A 14119-nucleotide genomic window follows, 5' to 3' on the forward strand; every position below is an offset into this window, starting at 1 on the left:
AGCAAGGAGCTGGGGGATGGTCCTGCCTGGCTGGGTGATTCTGCGGGGGCACCTTCTGATTCCAGCCCTCCAGCTCCCCACGAGAGTCGGGTCTGGGAAGGATGTGGTGGTTAGAGCGTGCTCCTGGACTCAGATGTGTGGGAAAGGGGAGGAGGCCGGTCCAGGGGGACAGTGAAGGAGGGAAGGGGATGCTCCCTTGGGAGCCTCTAGACCGTGGGCCAGGACAAGAGGGTACACGCCCTCTGGTCTTTCATTGGGGTGCCAGCCCTGGGCTCACAGCGCCCGCCCACTTCCCCGCCCCTCCTCAGACCGCGGGACCAGCCCATTCCTCCCTGGGCTCTGGGCACTCAGCGGCCCACACCGTCCTGGGCCTGCCAAGCATCAAGGTGTCACCGCGAGCGAATCTAAACACTGCGCAGAATTTTCCATCCCCCATGGTGGCTCGTCGTAAATCGTTCGTAGTGCTCCCGCCAGGGCTGTATGCTCACCCCTGCCCCCGGACCTAAAGCCCTGGGGACGGGCTCTGCCTGGCAGGCGCCGGTTCCGGGCCGGAGGGGGCTGGCGCCCGCCCCGGACCTGTCCCCTCAGGGGATGGGCAGCGCGCGTGTATTTTTAGCTCGTGACAGGAGATAGCGAGCGGCCCAGCGTGCACTCCGGTGGGGGCTGAGCCAGCCTGGGGACGCCCGTGGGGCGAGGGTCAGGGCCCGCCTGGACCTCAGTGTCCTCCTCTGCGGAGTGAGCCCACCTTCCTCTCCTGCCTCAGTCCTCACACTTCTCTCCCCCGAGGCACACGTTGCGTGGAGGGGGGACGGGGACACGCTGGGAATGAGCACAGGGCCTTGCACGGAGGCGAGGGCGGGCAGTGCCCCCATCCGCCCCACTGTCCTTTCGGAACCCCGGAAGCGGGACCCTCGTTGCACCGCTTTCCTCTTCCCCGGAGAAGGAAGCGCGCGGGGGCGTCCCGCCGTCCCGCAGGCGGAACCCGCACACGTGCCGCCTGCCCCGCTGCAGACGGCGCCACCTCGCCGCCCGCCCCCGCGCCCCGCGACGGGTGGACAGCCCGGGGCGCAGAATCACGAGCGGGTCGACGTTCCACACTTTATTTCCGTACAGTTATCGCGAGAGCGCCGAAGCCGCGCCGGCGCGTGCCGCGCAAGGACAGTCTGTCTGGCGTGCGGGGCAGGACGGTGAGTGTCGTCGGGCGGGGCTTTTGCGGGCAGGGGCCGAACGGCCGCCGTCTGGCCGGCCCTGTGAGGTAGCGTCACACGCAGGCGCACTCGCGCGCCGACAGCTCGTGCACCGTGTGGTAGCGGCTGTGCGAGTCCAGGAAGGACACTTCGTCCTCGTAGGCTGTCGGGCGGCAACAGGGCTGCGCGCGCACCCGCTCTCGCCGCACGCGCCGCCGCTGGCGCAGGCGCCGCAGGCCCAGGTCGTAGACACGTGCGGCCGCGTCGCACGCGCCTGCGCAGTAGCGGAACAGCACCGTCTCGTCCGACGCGTAGCCCAGGCCCAGCTCGCTCACGCGCACCTCGAGCTCGCGCAGCCCGCACGGCCGCGTCCCCGACCGCGCGCGCGCGCGCCGCCGCCGTGGCCCTGGCCGACGGCGCGGGCCTGGGGACCGCCCGGCCCAGGGCGTCAGGTCGCGCAGCTCCACCGCGTCCGGGGCGCCCTGCAGCAGGGCACGGTCTGCGAGGGCGGGGGAGAGAAGGCGTTGGGGGTCAGTGGGGCGGGGCGGGACGGAGCCCCCTCCCCTCGCTGTGCCCTGGCCAAAAATGACAGCTGCGGGGCCGCTGGGGCACTAGCGCATCTCCCACATTCCCGCCATGCACCCTCTCTGGGTGGTGTTGGTCGGGTGAATGTCCAGACCCCCACCCTGGGCCCTCAAGGCTACCAACAGCCCTGTCTGGACCCCGCTCGCATGTTGGGCTGCTCGGAGCTCGCTCACCCTCTGACCAGTGTTGGATGGCTGCTTCCTATACCCCTACCCTTCACCCTTTCCCTGAGCTGTACGGGTCTTTAACTCACGCTCTAGGCTTCCCACCCAAAGCTGAGCCCCTGGGCTGTTCATAACCTCCAACCTTCCACCCCGCCCCCCCACCCCCCATGTTCCTGCTGCTCCACTGTGTAGAGGGCCTTGGTTTCTTCATCCAGAAACCCAGACCATGGTTTTCGGGCTTCTCAAAACACAGAGGAGCAGTAGGCACTGGGGACTGCATTTGGGGACTCCAGCACATGACGTGGCAGCAGCTATTGTTACAGCCATCCCCGTGCTACAGATAAGGAAACTGGGCACCCAAAGGAGCAGAGACTCAGCCAAGGCCACAACCACTGACAGGTGGCAGCGAGAGAGACAGAGACAAACCCAGACAGCATCCTTCCTGCTTCCATGGAGTGCCCAGGTTTGGCCCCAGTCCAGCCCTCCTCCCACAGCTGCCGGGAGGTGCCCTCAGTCCCAGACTCCCAGGGCCGGGTACCCTAAGTTTATTTCTCAGGGGCCGGCCCTGCCCTGGTACAATAAGTCCTCACTTAATGCTGTCGATAGGTTCTTGGGACTGTGGCGAAACAATGAGTAACAAAACCAATTCTACCCAAGGCTCATTGATACAAACAAGAGTTCCGTTCCTATGGCATCCCATCGACTTTATAACAAAATTATGTTCAAGGAAATGACTTTATTTGAGGACCTGTTTTTCACCGCAGTCCCAGGAGAGAAGTGCAGACATTGGAGTGGCAGGCAGGGGGCTCCCAGCCCCTGACAAGTTGCTGTCACACTTGTAGCTGGGAGGGGAAATCCTGAGTTTAGCCCCCGCCTGCCCTCAAGGCTGGCACACCTGGCTGTCAAAAGAAATAGCTTACTAGGAGGCCCGAAGAGGAGAGGCTGTCTGTCACCTTGGGGGTGTCTGTTCCCCCAGGGGGTCTCAGAAAGCAGAGCAACCAGGTCTGAGCCGAGCTCTGGCACTGTTGGTCTTGTGCAGCTTCAGGTGGGCGATGGCCCTGCTACTACGTGGCTCAGTTTCCCTGTCTCCTCAGTGTCCTTGCAGAGTCTAGCCGGATCTTGGCTGGGGCTGGGATGGGATGGGGCTCAGGGTGGGGCAGGAGCTGGAGCTGGAGCTGGGACTTGGAGGCTGCAGAGTGGGAGGCACCTGAGCAACTCGTTCTGAGTTCTTGTAGCCCGGGGGCAGCTCTGGGAATGCCAGCAATGGCTGCTTGGAGGTTGGATTCCAGACTAGCTCAGTTCTGGTGCCTAAAATTCTAGCATTTAGTGTGCCCACCCCAAAGATGTCCATCTAGAGAGTTATTCTGGGGGTTTCCAGGTGAAATACTGATGCCCAGATGAGATTGAATTTCAGATAAACAGCAAATGATCTTTTAGTGTCTCTGTCCCTGCCTCCCTCCAGCAGGCTCAGCCACGTCCACCGGTTCTGGACACCAGGTGAATAGATCTGCCCCCCGCCCCTCCTTCCTAAGCCTGAAATTCCTCCATCAGTCATATTCCAGGGCCGCGAACATTAGGCTTTTGGTGATCGGCGGCCACTCCCGTTTATCAGTACCGCTGGGCCCAGGGACAGGATCAGGACTGACCGGGACCAGCTACGGGCCAAGAGCCTCCTTGGTGGATCCACCACCATTGGTGCTTCGCCTCCAGGTCCTGGATCGCTGGCTTTTGAAGCTCCACCCGGGTCTCTGAGACCCAGTGTCTTTGGGAAGGGCTTTGCCACCTTCTAGGTAAAGCATGGGGGTGGAGGTAAAGCCAAGACAGGGTTATGTGGACTGGAATGGCAGGCGTGGGTGTGCACGTGGGCATCCGTGCTGCCCACGCTGGCTGTCCACGTGGACACATGCACACACACGAGGTCAGGGCCCACGCAGAAGCTGCAGAAGGCAGGCACCAGGGGCGAGTGGGGAGCTGGGCCAGGTGGCCATTCTCCGTGGGTGGCCATTTCCACTTCTCTGCCTCCCGGCCTTTTCATGTCTGTCTCTCCCGCCCTATCTCTCTGTCTCTGCCTCTCTCTATCTGTCTCCTTCCCCATGTGTAGGTCTCTAACTGTTTCTAGGTCTCTCTCTGTTTTCCTGCCCCCGGTCCTTGGTCTCTGTCCAGCCGGGTAGGTCACTTGGGCCTTGGTTCCAGCCTTCCTCTCACCCCACACCCTGCTGCGCTGCAGGGGCCACCCAGGCCAAGTTCCCAAGTCTAATCTCCATCTGGTCCCCTGGTCTCTGAGGGCCAGAGCTTAATTCCTTGTGACAGCTGAGCTGAAAGACCCCAGTTCCCAGGAGCCACCCCCCCTCCCTGCCAGGCCGTTGGGGGGATTTGCACCCTCCCTCTCCCCCATCTAAAAAAAGCCTCTGTGGCCCAGCTCCAATGCCTGAAATTCCCCCAGTATGGCTGCCCCTGTGTTAGAGGTATCCGACCCAAGACCGGGGCAAGGCTTACACTGGGCCAGGCGAGCGATCCGGGCATCCAGGGTTCGAGGTGGGCGGCGCAGTGGGGCTAATGCAGGTCCAAGGCCATGGCTGAGGAGCAGGCCTTCTCGACACATCCAGATGGAGAGCACGGAGCTGCAGAGCATTGAGGCCAAGGCCGCCGCCTTCCAGCGCTGCATCCTCAGCCTGCGGGCACGGGGTGGTCAGACAGCCTCCGTCTGTCAGGCAATAAACGGGCACTGGGCCGGGCACTGGGGCCACAGTGGGGCGCCTGATTTTGAACCCCTTCTGTTTAACGATCAATTACAGACATAATTCATCAAGGAACAACTGAGCACAGTTGTGACGAGCACTAACGAGGACGGGGTGGGCGCTCTGCCAGGAGTGCAGGGAACTGCCCCCAACGAGGGGGTCCCAGAGTGTTTAACTGAGGGTTGAGGAAAGGTGAGAATTGAATTCGAGACTTAAACAAAGATAGGAGTTGGCCAGGCAGAAGAGAGCGGCATCTCAAGCATAGGGAACAGCCACGCAAAGGTACTGAGGCTGCACCAGGCTTGGCCAATCCAGCCAGGAGGCTGGGGTGGCTGGAGCCCAGTGGCTTCGGGGGAAGAATGAAAGGTGAGACCGTTCCCAGCAGGGGGCACTGTGGGACAAGGGTGGCCAGGAAGCTGGTGCTTAGAATAGTCTGGGAGGCAGGAACTACGGGGCTGAGACTTTGTTCCCCACACATAGATGTTCTCGGGAGTGACTTCCTGCCCCTCTCAGCCTGTATTTTCTTTCCAGACAGATAAATTGATGCCCAGACATCAGCAGTGATAAAGCGAAACTGTGCTCAGCTCACGTCCAGACCTTTGCGCACGCGCCCTTCCACCCAAAACACTCCTCTCTCTCCCTATTCCCATTTCCCTTTTGGTTTCCGTTGGGACAGGGCCTCCGCCAGAAAGCCTCCCCCGACTGCCCCCACCCCGGGCCGAGCATCCCCGGTTACACACACAGTGCCGCGACTGCCCGGGAGCTTCGTGCTTAGTGCATACAGTCGGTGTTTAGCAACCCACGTGCACCAACCCCCTCCTTAGCTGTGCCCTAGCAGCTCCATACCACCCAGCAGGCCCGCAGCCCGCGTTTACATTCCCCCACCCGGCTGCCTGGTGTGGGCCTGCGCGGGGTCTGGCGACTGGCCGGGTGTAAACATTTACAGGCAGAGCTGAAAGCCAGGCAGGTCACCGCCTTGGGCTGGGCCGCGGGGCGCCGGGCGCCCCCACGCGTGCACCTCGGGCAGTGCAGGCTGCTTGCGGGCGGGGCGGGGCACAGAGCGGTTTGACTGTGGTTTGCGTCATTTGCATTTCACTTGCGGAGGACGGGCCCTGTCTGTGCTTACCCGCAGGGCCTCTCCAGTCCCATGGATGTGCGAGCACCGAGCACAGGACCTACACCCACCAGACAGTAACACTGGGCATTTATTAAGCACCTGCTGTCTGCCAGACCCAGTGCTGAGCCCACAAGAGAAGCTGTTATCTCCATTTTACAGCTAGGGAAACCGAGGCACAAAACAGGTAGGGAGAGCCTTGTTCAAGGGCAGTTAGCTCTGACACAGCACATACTGCACAGGCCGTGCTTGGGACCTAATGCCATGGAGTCCCCCGTAGGACTTGCAACTAGTTGATATCACAGCTTTTGTTACTGTTGGTGGTGGGAAGGAAAGAGCCCCCAGCCATGAGGGCGTGTGAATATATCCTGGGGCAGCCTGGAGATCTGGGGGCCCAGCATGACCAGGGCCCTGAGCAGGGCCAGGCCTGGCATGCTGGAGGGACAGGGAGCCCACTCATGTGCACGGGGAGGAGAGGGCAGAGGGGAAGGCAAGGAGGGGACGGGGCGGGCAGTGAGACTGTGTCATTCTCAAGGTCGCGCAGCAAGCAGAGGTCAGCCCCTGCGTTTGTCAGGTCCCCACTCCCTAACGAGTGCCGACTTTATGCCAGATCCTATCCTGTGAACGACACAGAGTCATTTCAACCTCAGGAGTCCTTATCCCCATTTCACAGATGGGGAAACTGAGGCCTAGAGTGTTGTGCCTTGCCCAAGGTAACAAAGCTGAGATTGGAACTCTGGTGGCCTCAGTCCCGGGGAGGGGGAGATGGGCAGGGAAACCCACCCAGGCTCAAGATGCATCTGGGTGTGGCTTCCTCTGGACCCCAGCACCCTGCCTGCCCCGCAGCCAAGCCTTGGAGTGGTGTGCCTTGGTCTCCCTCCTCGGCTGGAACGAGGCCCCTGCACAGCTCCAGGCCATGGTCCCGTCTCTGCTAAAGGCTTACGAGGAGGCTGAAAGGGGGGACAAGACACCACCCCAGAGGTGGCCTGGCCACAGGAGCCCCCAGTGGCCTTGAAGTGGCAGACCCCCCCCCCCAGAGCTGTGATGGGGGGCAGGGAAGCAGGGGGCTGACAGTGGAGGGGCCCAGCAAGCCGACTGATAAGCGTCAGTTAACAATGGGCCTTTCTGTAAGGGGGTCACCCAACTGGTTTGTCTCTGGCACGGACCTGACCGGGAGGGGTAGTGCGGGTGTGGCAGGGGGCACGGGGGAGGGGCCAGGTGTGCGTGTGGCAGGGAGGCCCCGACCTGGGGGCAGGTTCCCTCAGAGCACACCTGGGGCTCATACCCAGCGTTCTTGTTCTTGCACACACCGCATCCCACTTACACGCCCAGGGTTTTCATACAGTCATTCAGGTGGACATTTTCACACACATTGAAACCTCACATTCACACACTTGGACACTGTCACATACTCTTGGAATGCTCACACTTACTCCCAAACAGATCACACTCACTCAAACGTTACGCCCACACACTCGGACATCACCACACTCACTCGTGTTTTGCAGTCACACGCTTGGGCATTTTTCCACTCATACGTTATGACACAGACTTGAACACTACCATGTGTAGATGCTCGTGTGTTTCACACTCCTACACGTGGGCGTTTTATACTACACTCAAACACGATCACACTTGAACGCTGCCATGTTCACACACTAGTGCGACTCCCGCATTCCGGCTACAGGCTCACACGCACAGGGGCACACATGTAAACACACCCCCAGTGCTCTTGGGCCCTCGGCTGCGGTCCCGGGGGGATGCCGAGAGGCACCGACACAGTGGGCCGACAGTGAAGTGTGTGGAAGCAGAGGAGGCAGAAGGACCCGCACTGACCACTGGTACCGGCCCCACCGCCCAGACAGGGCCCGGCTGGTGGGCCCTTCTCTGCGCTCAGTGTCCAGACCCCAGAGTCCTCACTGCCAAGGGAAAGGCACCCCGCCTTCCTTCTCAGAGGCCACGCTGGTCTCAGCTGCAGCAAGAGGGGTTGAGGCTAGACCTCCACCCCTAGATGGAAGCCACAGAATCCCCAAGACTAGGGTGGGGAGGAAGGGGAAACTGAGGCTCAGAGAGTGGCAGTGAGCAGCCCAGAGTCACCCAGCCAGGCAGGCCCTTCCAATCGTCCAAGGTGCAGACAGACACGGTGAGGGGGTGTGGGTGTTTCTGGCGGCCTCTTTGGTGGTGCCAGGAAACGCTACTCATTATCCTGGTACCCAGGCAACACCTTGGGGCTCCGCCTTTCCACAGAGCTTCCCAGGGAACATTCGCCAGGCATACCTGTTCCCAGGGTTAGCAGCCTCGGTTCTGCAAAGCTCCGGGCCTTCGCGAGGCACCTGCATCATGCTTGTTCCCAGGGAGAGGAAGGACGAGAGGGGACCCACCCTCCGGCCACTCATCCCTCTGGTCTGGGGGAGGCCTGGTATCGGGGCCTGTCCCCATTGGGCAAACAGCTCATCCTTCAAAGCTGTAGCTCCTAAAGCCCCTCCTCCAGGAAGCCTTCCCTGCTTCCCATCCTGGCATCCTGGCCGCAGGTCCCTCCCTCCCGCCCAGCCCTGCAGCATGGTGTGACGTCCACCTCTGTCTATGCTGGACTGGGGGTTTCTGGAGGGGCAGCCTGGGCTGGGTTATCTCCACAGTTCTGCTCGCAGCGGTGTGAGCCGGCGACTGCGCCCCAGGCCCCACGCTCGTGCCTGTGCCCTCGTGCCATCCCTCCACGTGACTCCCTTCCCACCTCCGTCCTGGCCACGTCCTGGCCCTGTGACCTGGTTTCCCCATCTTCAGAGAGTGTCTGAAGGGAGCCACCCAGCACTGTGGGGATGCCAGGGAGGACCCGGGGGAGCTGGACGGTGGGGCTGTCATCACTCCCACAGACAGAGCGAGCAAAGCTGTGAAGCCACGTGGGCAGGCCACGTGGGCAGACATGGGAGTGGCCCACATACTCCAGGGTGAGTGTCTCTGGGCGCCACAACACGTGGGCTCCAGGCGACAGAGTTCGGATCCCTGCTCTACCTCTTCTGGGCTAGGTGACATACACTCCTCCCCCTCTCTGGGCCTCAGTTTCCCCATCTGTACAATAGACTGCCCAAAACAGCCTCCTTCAACTGGAGGGCCACTTAATTCCATGAAGTCCTGCAGACGCGGCTGATGACAGCAGCTGGGCCCAGCCCTCAGACGCACGCACTTGCACACCCGTGCCTCTGTTTCCCCCTCAGTGCTGAGAGCTCCAGGGCTGACAGCTGGCCAGTGCTGCTCGTCTCCTTTACCCCAGATGGCCCCTGGGGGTTCCCTGAGGTTCCACTGATGGGGAAACTGAGGCCTCGTGACAGTTGGGACTTGGGTCTCTCTCAAGGCAAGACTCAATGGTTATGCAAAACAAGAAACAAATTCTACAGCCCACAAAAATGTGCCCTCTCCCTCAGAGGGCCCCAGGGCCAGGCCCCACCCCATGGTGGGGACCGGGAGGCCAGGGCAGCTGTGAGCTGGCGACACACATCTGGGGGTAAACCAGGAACATCTGGCTGGCACAGCTGGTTCTGATGTCGCATCCGCAGGGGCCAGGGGCCAGCCCGTGGGACGGCCTCATGGCAGGGCGCAGTCACAGACACGCGCGGCTGACCCTTCCAGGCCTGGCCAGAGGCGGGGGCCTGGCCAGGGGCGGGGGCCTGGCCTCCCCTCCCCTTCCCCAACCCAGGACTGCCTGCCGCCCAGCCCCTAGCACCACCGCTGGCTCCCTGCTACGCTGAGATCAAGTCTCGGCTCCTGAGCTTGTCTCCAGGGGCTCTGGGTCTGTCTTCACCCAAGTGCGGCTCAGGGACGTACAGAGTGGCTTCTGGGAGGACTGTGCTGGTTGTGATGGCAGTAAGGGAACAAGCGCTAACACTGACCCGAGTGAACAGCACTGCTGGTGAGCACTTTATACCTAACGACTCACAGCGAGGTGTGGCTGTTTTAGCCCCGTTTCGTAGATGGGAATACTGAGGCCCAGAAAGTGAAGTAACTTGGCCAGGGTCAAACACAAGTGGCTGGGTAAACCCCTACCCATGCCTCAAAGCCCAGCCCCAAAGGCCCGTCCCCGCAGCATGAGCACAGCGCCGGCCGCCCTCCGCAGCAGCGACAGAGAGTCGACGCCACACGCGGTGCTGGCCGCCCCGTCCCGTCCGGCCAGCGCCGGGCCCCTGCTCCGTGCTCGCCACGTGTCTGCTCCTCCCTGCAGTCCCTGGAAGATGTCGTTAGCCCCGTTTGCCGCGCCGGAAAACTGACTTGCTCAGATAAGTGGCTGAGCTGTGGCTGAACCTGGGTCTGACTCCAGACTTGTGCCCCCAGTGCCCCGACAACCGCTGGGCGCTGGGTAAAAGGGGCAGCAGAAGGGGAGGGGACAGGAGGGGGTGCTGGGCCCTGCCGTCTGGGGGAAGGTGGCACTGAGCTCCAGGGAAGTGACAGGTTTTCTCAAAGACACACAGCAGAGCAGAGCTAGCAAGTAAATACAGGGCCACATGGCAGCAAGCCCGGACTGCCCGCCTGGGCTCTGCCCCCGGCACGTTAAGCCAGCAAACGCTTATTGAGCTCCTGCTGTGTGCTGAGCCAGGCAGGGAACTCAGGAGGACCGAGGCCACCCTGGGCCCCATCCTTGCCAACTCGCTGTCCAATCAGGGCAACGGATGGTAAATAAGAAATAGATATGGTCATTTAGATGTTGATGGTGTAAAAACAGCAAAAATAAAACAAGGTGAAGCCATAGTGGCTTGGGGTGCTTCGGGGTCGAGCAGTCACAGGGCGCTTCTCAGAGGAGGCAGCATTTGAGCTAAGACCAGGTGAAGATCTGGAGAGCATCCTGAGTGGAGGGGACTGCAGGAGCAAAGGCTGGGAGCAGGGGCTGGCCGCAGCAACAGAGCCGGGGACCGTGCGAGGCGGCGAGGTCGGAGAGGTCAGACCATCCCCATCAGCGCCTGGGGCTGCGGTCTTGGTCTTCCGTCTCTGCCGCACAGGCGTGCTCAGGGAGGCTGGGCGAGGAGTGCGGGTGGGTGGGCTGTAAAATTCCCACTGCGACCACCCCGGTTAGTCTGGGGCTGGCCCCGCAGGCATCTGGGGCGGGTGGGAGGGGGCTCCCTGGGGTGCGATAACGGGATCAGTCCGAGGAGGCCTGGCACAGCCGAGCAGCTGGCGTGGGGCCCAGCGGGTGGCGTGAGGGGTGCGGACCCTCTGGGATCGGCCAGGATGACACGACGCAGAGCTCACCATCTGACAGAAGGGGAAACCAAGGCACAGACCCCAGGCACAGCTCAAACCCTAACTCTGGCTTCCTGGGAAACAGGGTACCTGAGTCACCTTTTCCATCTCCCCCAGTGCTGCCTTGGGTCTCCAACACATGGAGCTATGTGGGAAGCGGCGGTGCCCTCTGGGCTTGTTTCCCCAACTGGAAAGTATGCCCCTGCTGCCAGCGGGGCTCCTCCTCTAATTTCTTCCTGCCCGGGGTCCCTCCGACATACCCTTCAAGACCTGGAAAGATATCTGCAGAGGAATCTCACAGCCTCTCAGAAAAGAAGGCCCAGCCCAGGGACGCCAGATGCACTAAAGACCCGTTCCTCTCTACTCCGTGTTTCCAGCCCTCGCCTCCAGGAATCTGCCCTTGAATGCCCCTCTGCTCCCTCCGCCAACCCTTCAGAACAGGCTCTCCTTCCCACACTCACCCCAGCACCCTGGATTTGCCACAAACAGCCATCCCCGTCTTTCATGCCTCCAGATCTCAGCCTGTGCAGTTTCCACCACCTGGAATGCTCCTCTCCCACTTAGAAAACTCCTACTCATCTTTCACAGTCCTAGCTCCAATGCCCCTCCTCCAGGAAGACTTCCTTGACAGCCCTACCCTAAGGTAGCGCCTTTGTTCCCCACCCTGGGCTCACCCTGGATCTGTCTGTCCCCCTGAAGGACAGTTCAAGAGCCCTGACATCAAACAGCCGTACCACTACCACCCAACGAACGCTTGTGCCTCACTGCAAACTATTTGGTTCCTTCTCCTGCCCTAGACCCTTTTCGTCCTCTGCTCCTCCCTGAAAACTGAGACCTGAAATTTGAGGGGCAAGCACGGGTGGGGAGATTTCAGACAGTGTGCCCGGCTGCAGAGGGGTGATGTTTGCTTTTCTTCTTTGCGCCCCAGAACTAGCTCTGTGCAGCCCTGTGGGGGTGGGCTAGAAGGCCTAGGAGTGGCTTTGGAACCCCGAACCTCAGGAGTCCTGGGATTGGAAGGGGTGTCCGAAGGGGCCCAAGGCAGTGGGCTGGGGGTGGGGAGAAGCTGGCAAAGCTGGGAGTCTTCCCTCCACTGACATCCGCCTAGACCAGTCACGCCCCATTGGGGCTTCCTCAGCCTGGGGCGCTTGAAGACAGACAAAGAGTGTCATGGGACACAGAGAGAAGGCTGTTGGGCAGGGAGAGGGCAGGGCGGGCAGGCAGGAGTGAGGAAAGTCAGGGGTCTGGCCTCCTGAGCCCCCTCCCAGGCCCGCGGCCCTGCTCCTCAGATCTGGGCTGTCAGCCTTGGGCTGCAGGTAACCACAGGCCTGCCGAGCAGGGCCAGTGGCACCATGATACATCCCAGTGCTTCCTGGGGAGGGGGCGGTGGTGACGGCAACCCCTGGGAGGGGCCCGCCTCTCTCTCCAGTCCCACCCCAATCTGCCTACTGTTTGCAGACCCCTTGCTTGGTCTATGACTCTTAACCCCTAAACCACATCTCCTGGGAGAATCGGAGGCTACCCTGAGCGAGAGAATGCCTCTTTTAAAGAGCCAGAAAGGGAGGCACAGCCCCCTCCCCTTCAAATCCGGTTTTCGCCCTTAAGGGACCCCCCCCCCAAAAAAAGGGGGTTTCGCGCCCTCTTGCGGCTGAACAGGCGGCTCCAGGAGCCAAGAGAGCCAGGCCCTTACCGGAGGACACCGTGTCCCCAGCGGCGGCGGCGGCGCGCAGGGAACGCGGCTGGAACGCGCCACTGACAGATGTTTACTTCTGCGCGCAGCTGGGCCGCGACGGCAGCCCCCTGCGCGGGGTCTGCGGGATCCGGGTGCCCCCACGGCCCCTCGTGGACCACAAGGCAGAAGGGGTGTCGAGGGCTCGTCCTCTTGCAGGCTGCCCCCGCTCCCACCCCTCTTCAGACGCACACATTGGGGTCCGAGGAGACGTAGGCGCGCGCGCCGCGTCGGACAGGGGACCCCCCGCCAGATCCTGACTGGGAGAGGCGCTTAAGATTGCCCTCCCCACCTCGACCCGCCACGCGCGGACCTGTTGCCCCTTGGCCCCACCCTCATGCACGCGCAGGTTCGCGGCTCGAGGAGGTAAACTACTGGTCTACCCCTAGCCCGTGGAAGCTCCCCAAACTCCTGTTCATGGGGCTGGTCCTTCCCCCATCCCGGTCCCCTGCGGGCCCCCAGCTCGCCCTTGCTTACCTGCTGGGACTCCCGACTGCCCGTCAGTGGTGACCGAGCCTGCCACCCGCGCCGGCCCCAGCCCCTGCCGCTGCCGCCGCGACCGCCATCCAGGCCGCCTGGGCCCGCGGCGCCCGGGGGAGCCCGGGTCGGAGGGGGCGGCCGCGGGGGGGGTCGCGGCGCGGGCCGGCCCATGGGGCCCCCCCGGGCTCGCTCAGCGGCGGGCTGCGGCCATCCCGGTGCGGCGGGGGCTGGGGCTGGGGGTGCCCTGGACGGCCCCCGGCTCGGAGGGCAACGGACCGCGCGGGCGACCTCGGTGCGCGGCACGAGGCTACGGGGCGGCGGCGCGAGGGGCCCGGGCGCTCGGAGCGGCTCCACGGCGCGCTCTCCCGCCGCCTCCGCCGCTCCCGCCGCGGACAGCTCGGCCGGCGCGGGGCCGGGGGCGGGGCCGGAGGCGGGGCCAAGGGCGGTGGCTCGGGTTTCCCGGGACCGGAGCCGCCCCCGCCCCGCCTCCGCCCGAGGGGGCCCGAGGACCGCAGGTGACAGGAGTTCGGGAGCGACAGCATCCCCTAGACGGCTATCTCCCTAGGCCCCGGAAAGCCCGGTGGCTCTCCAGTGGGAAAGCGGGGACCCTTCCCCAAGATAAGAGCCACAGGGCCCCGACGCCAGTGCCCGCGGCTCTCAGCACCTCCCACTGCACTGAGGAGCTGGCCTTAATGTCAGACCCCTGGTGCTGGCCTGCTCCCCTTTGGGAAAGCAAGGCCCCAAGAAGTCCCCTCAGGAGGAAGCCCCTCAAAAGAGCTCCCAGAGCAGCGCCCTCTCAATTCGCTGTTTCCCACCCCTACTCCAGGGAACCAGACAGCGCATCGTGCGTGCGTAAATCCAGGCCCCCAATACGGCCCTCTAGGTCCCCTTCCAAGCAA

General features: G+C 62.7%; 1 protein-coding gene across 4 annotated transcripts; it reads right to left on the reverse strand.

Moving 5' to 3' along the window:
• Window positions 1-971: 971 nt before the first annotated feature.
• Window positions 972-13342, reverse strand: LOC107510979 (neurturin). 4 transcript variants are annotated; one of them, XM_016145035.2, is made up of 3 exons: window positions 13218-13342; window positions 4433-4608; window positions 972-1686 (listed from the first exon to the last, which is right to left on the reverse strand). In XM_016145035.2, exons 2-3 carry the CDS (start codon window positions 4599-4601, stop codon window positions 1262-1264), a joined length of 594 nt encoding a protein of 197 aa, XP_016000521.1. In that variant the 5' UTR covers window positions 4602-4608; window positions 13218-13342; the 3' UTR covers window positions 972-1261. The 4 variants fall into 4 exon arrangements, with proteins under 4 accessions (XP_016000521.1, XP_036089933.1, XP_016000513.1 ...); XM_036234040.1 differs by having other exon boundaries at window positions 4433-4640; window positions 13218-13337; XM_016145027.2 differs by having other exon boundaries at window positions 4433-4710; window positions 13218-13328.
• Between the last annotated feature and the right edge of the window lie 777 nt (window positions 13343-14119).

Source organism: Rousettus aegyptiacus, unplaced genomic scaffold (assembly GCF_014176215.1).
Source record: "Rousettus aegyptiacus isolate mRouAeg1 unplaced genomic scaffold, mRouAeg1.p scaffold_m13_p_16, whole genome shotgun sequence".
NCBI classification, from domain to species: Eukaryota; Metazoa; Chordata; class Mammalia; order Chiroptera; family Pteropodidae; genus Rousettus; species Rousettus aegyptiacus.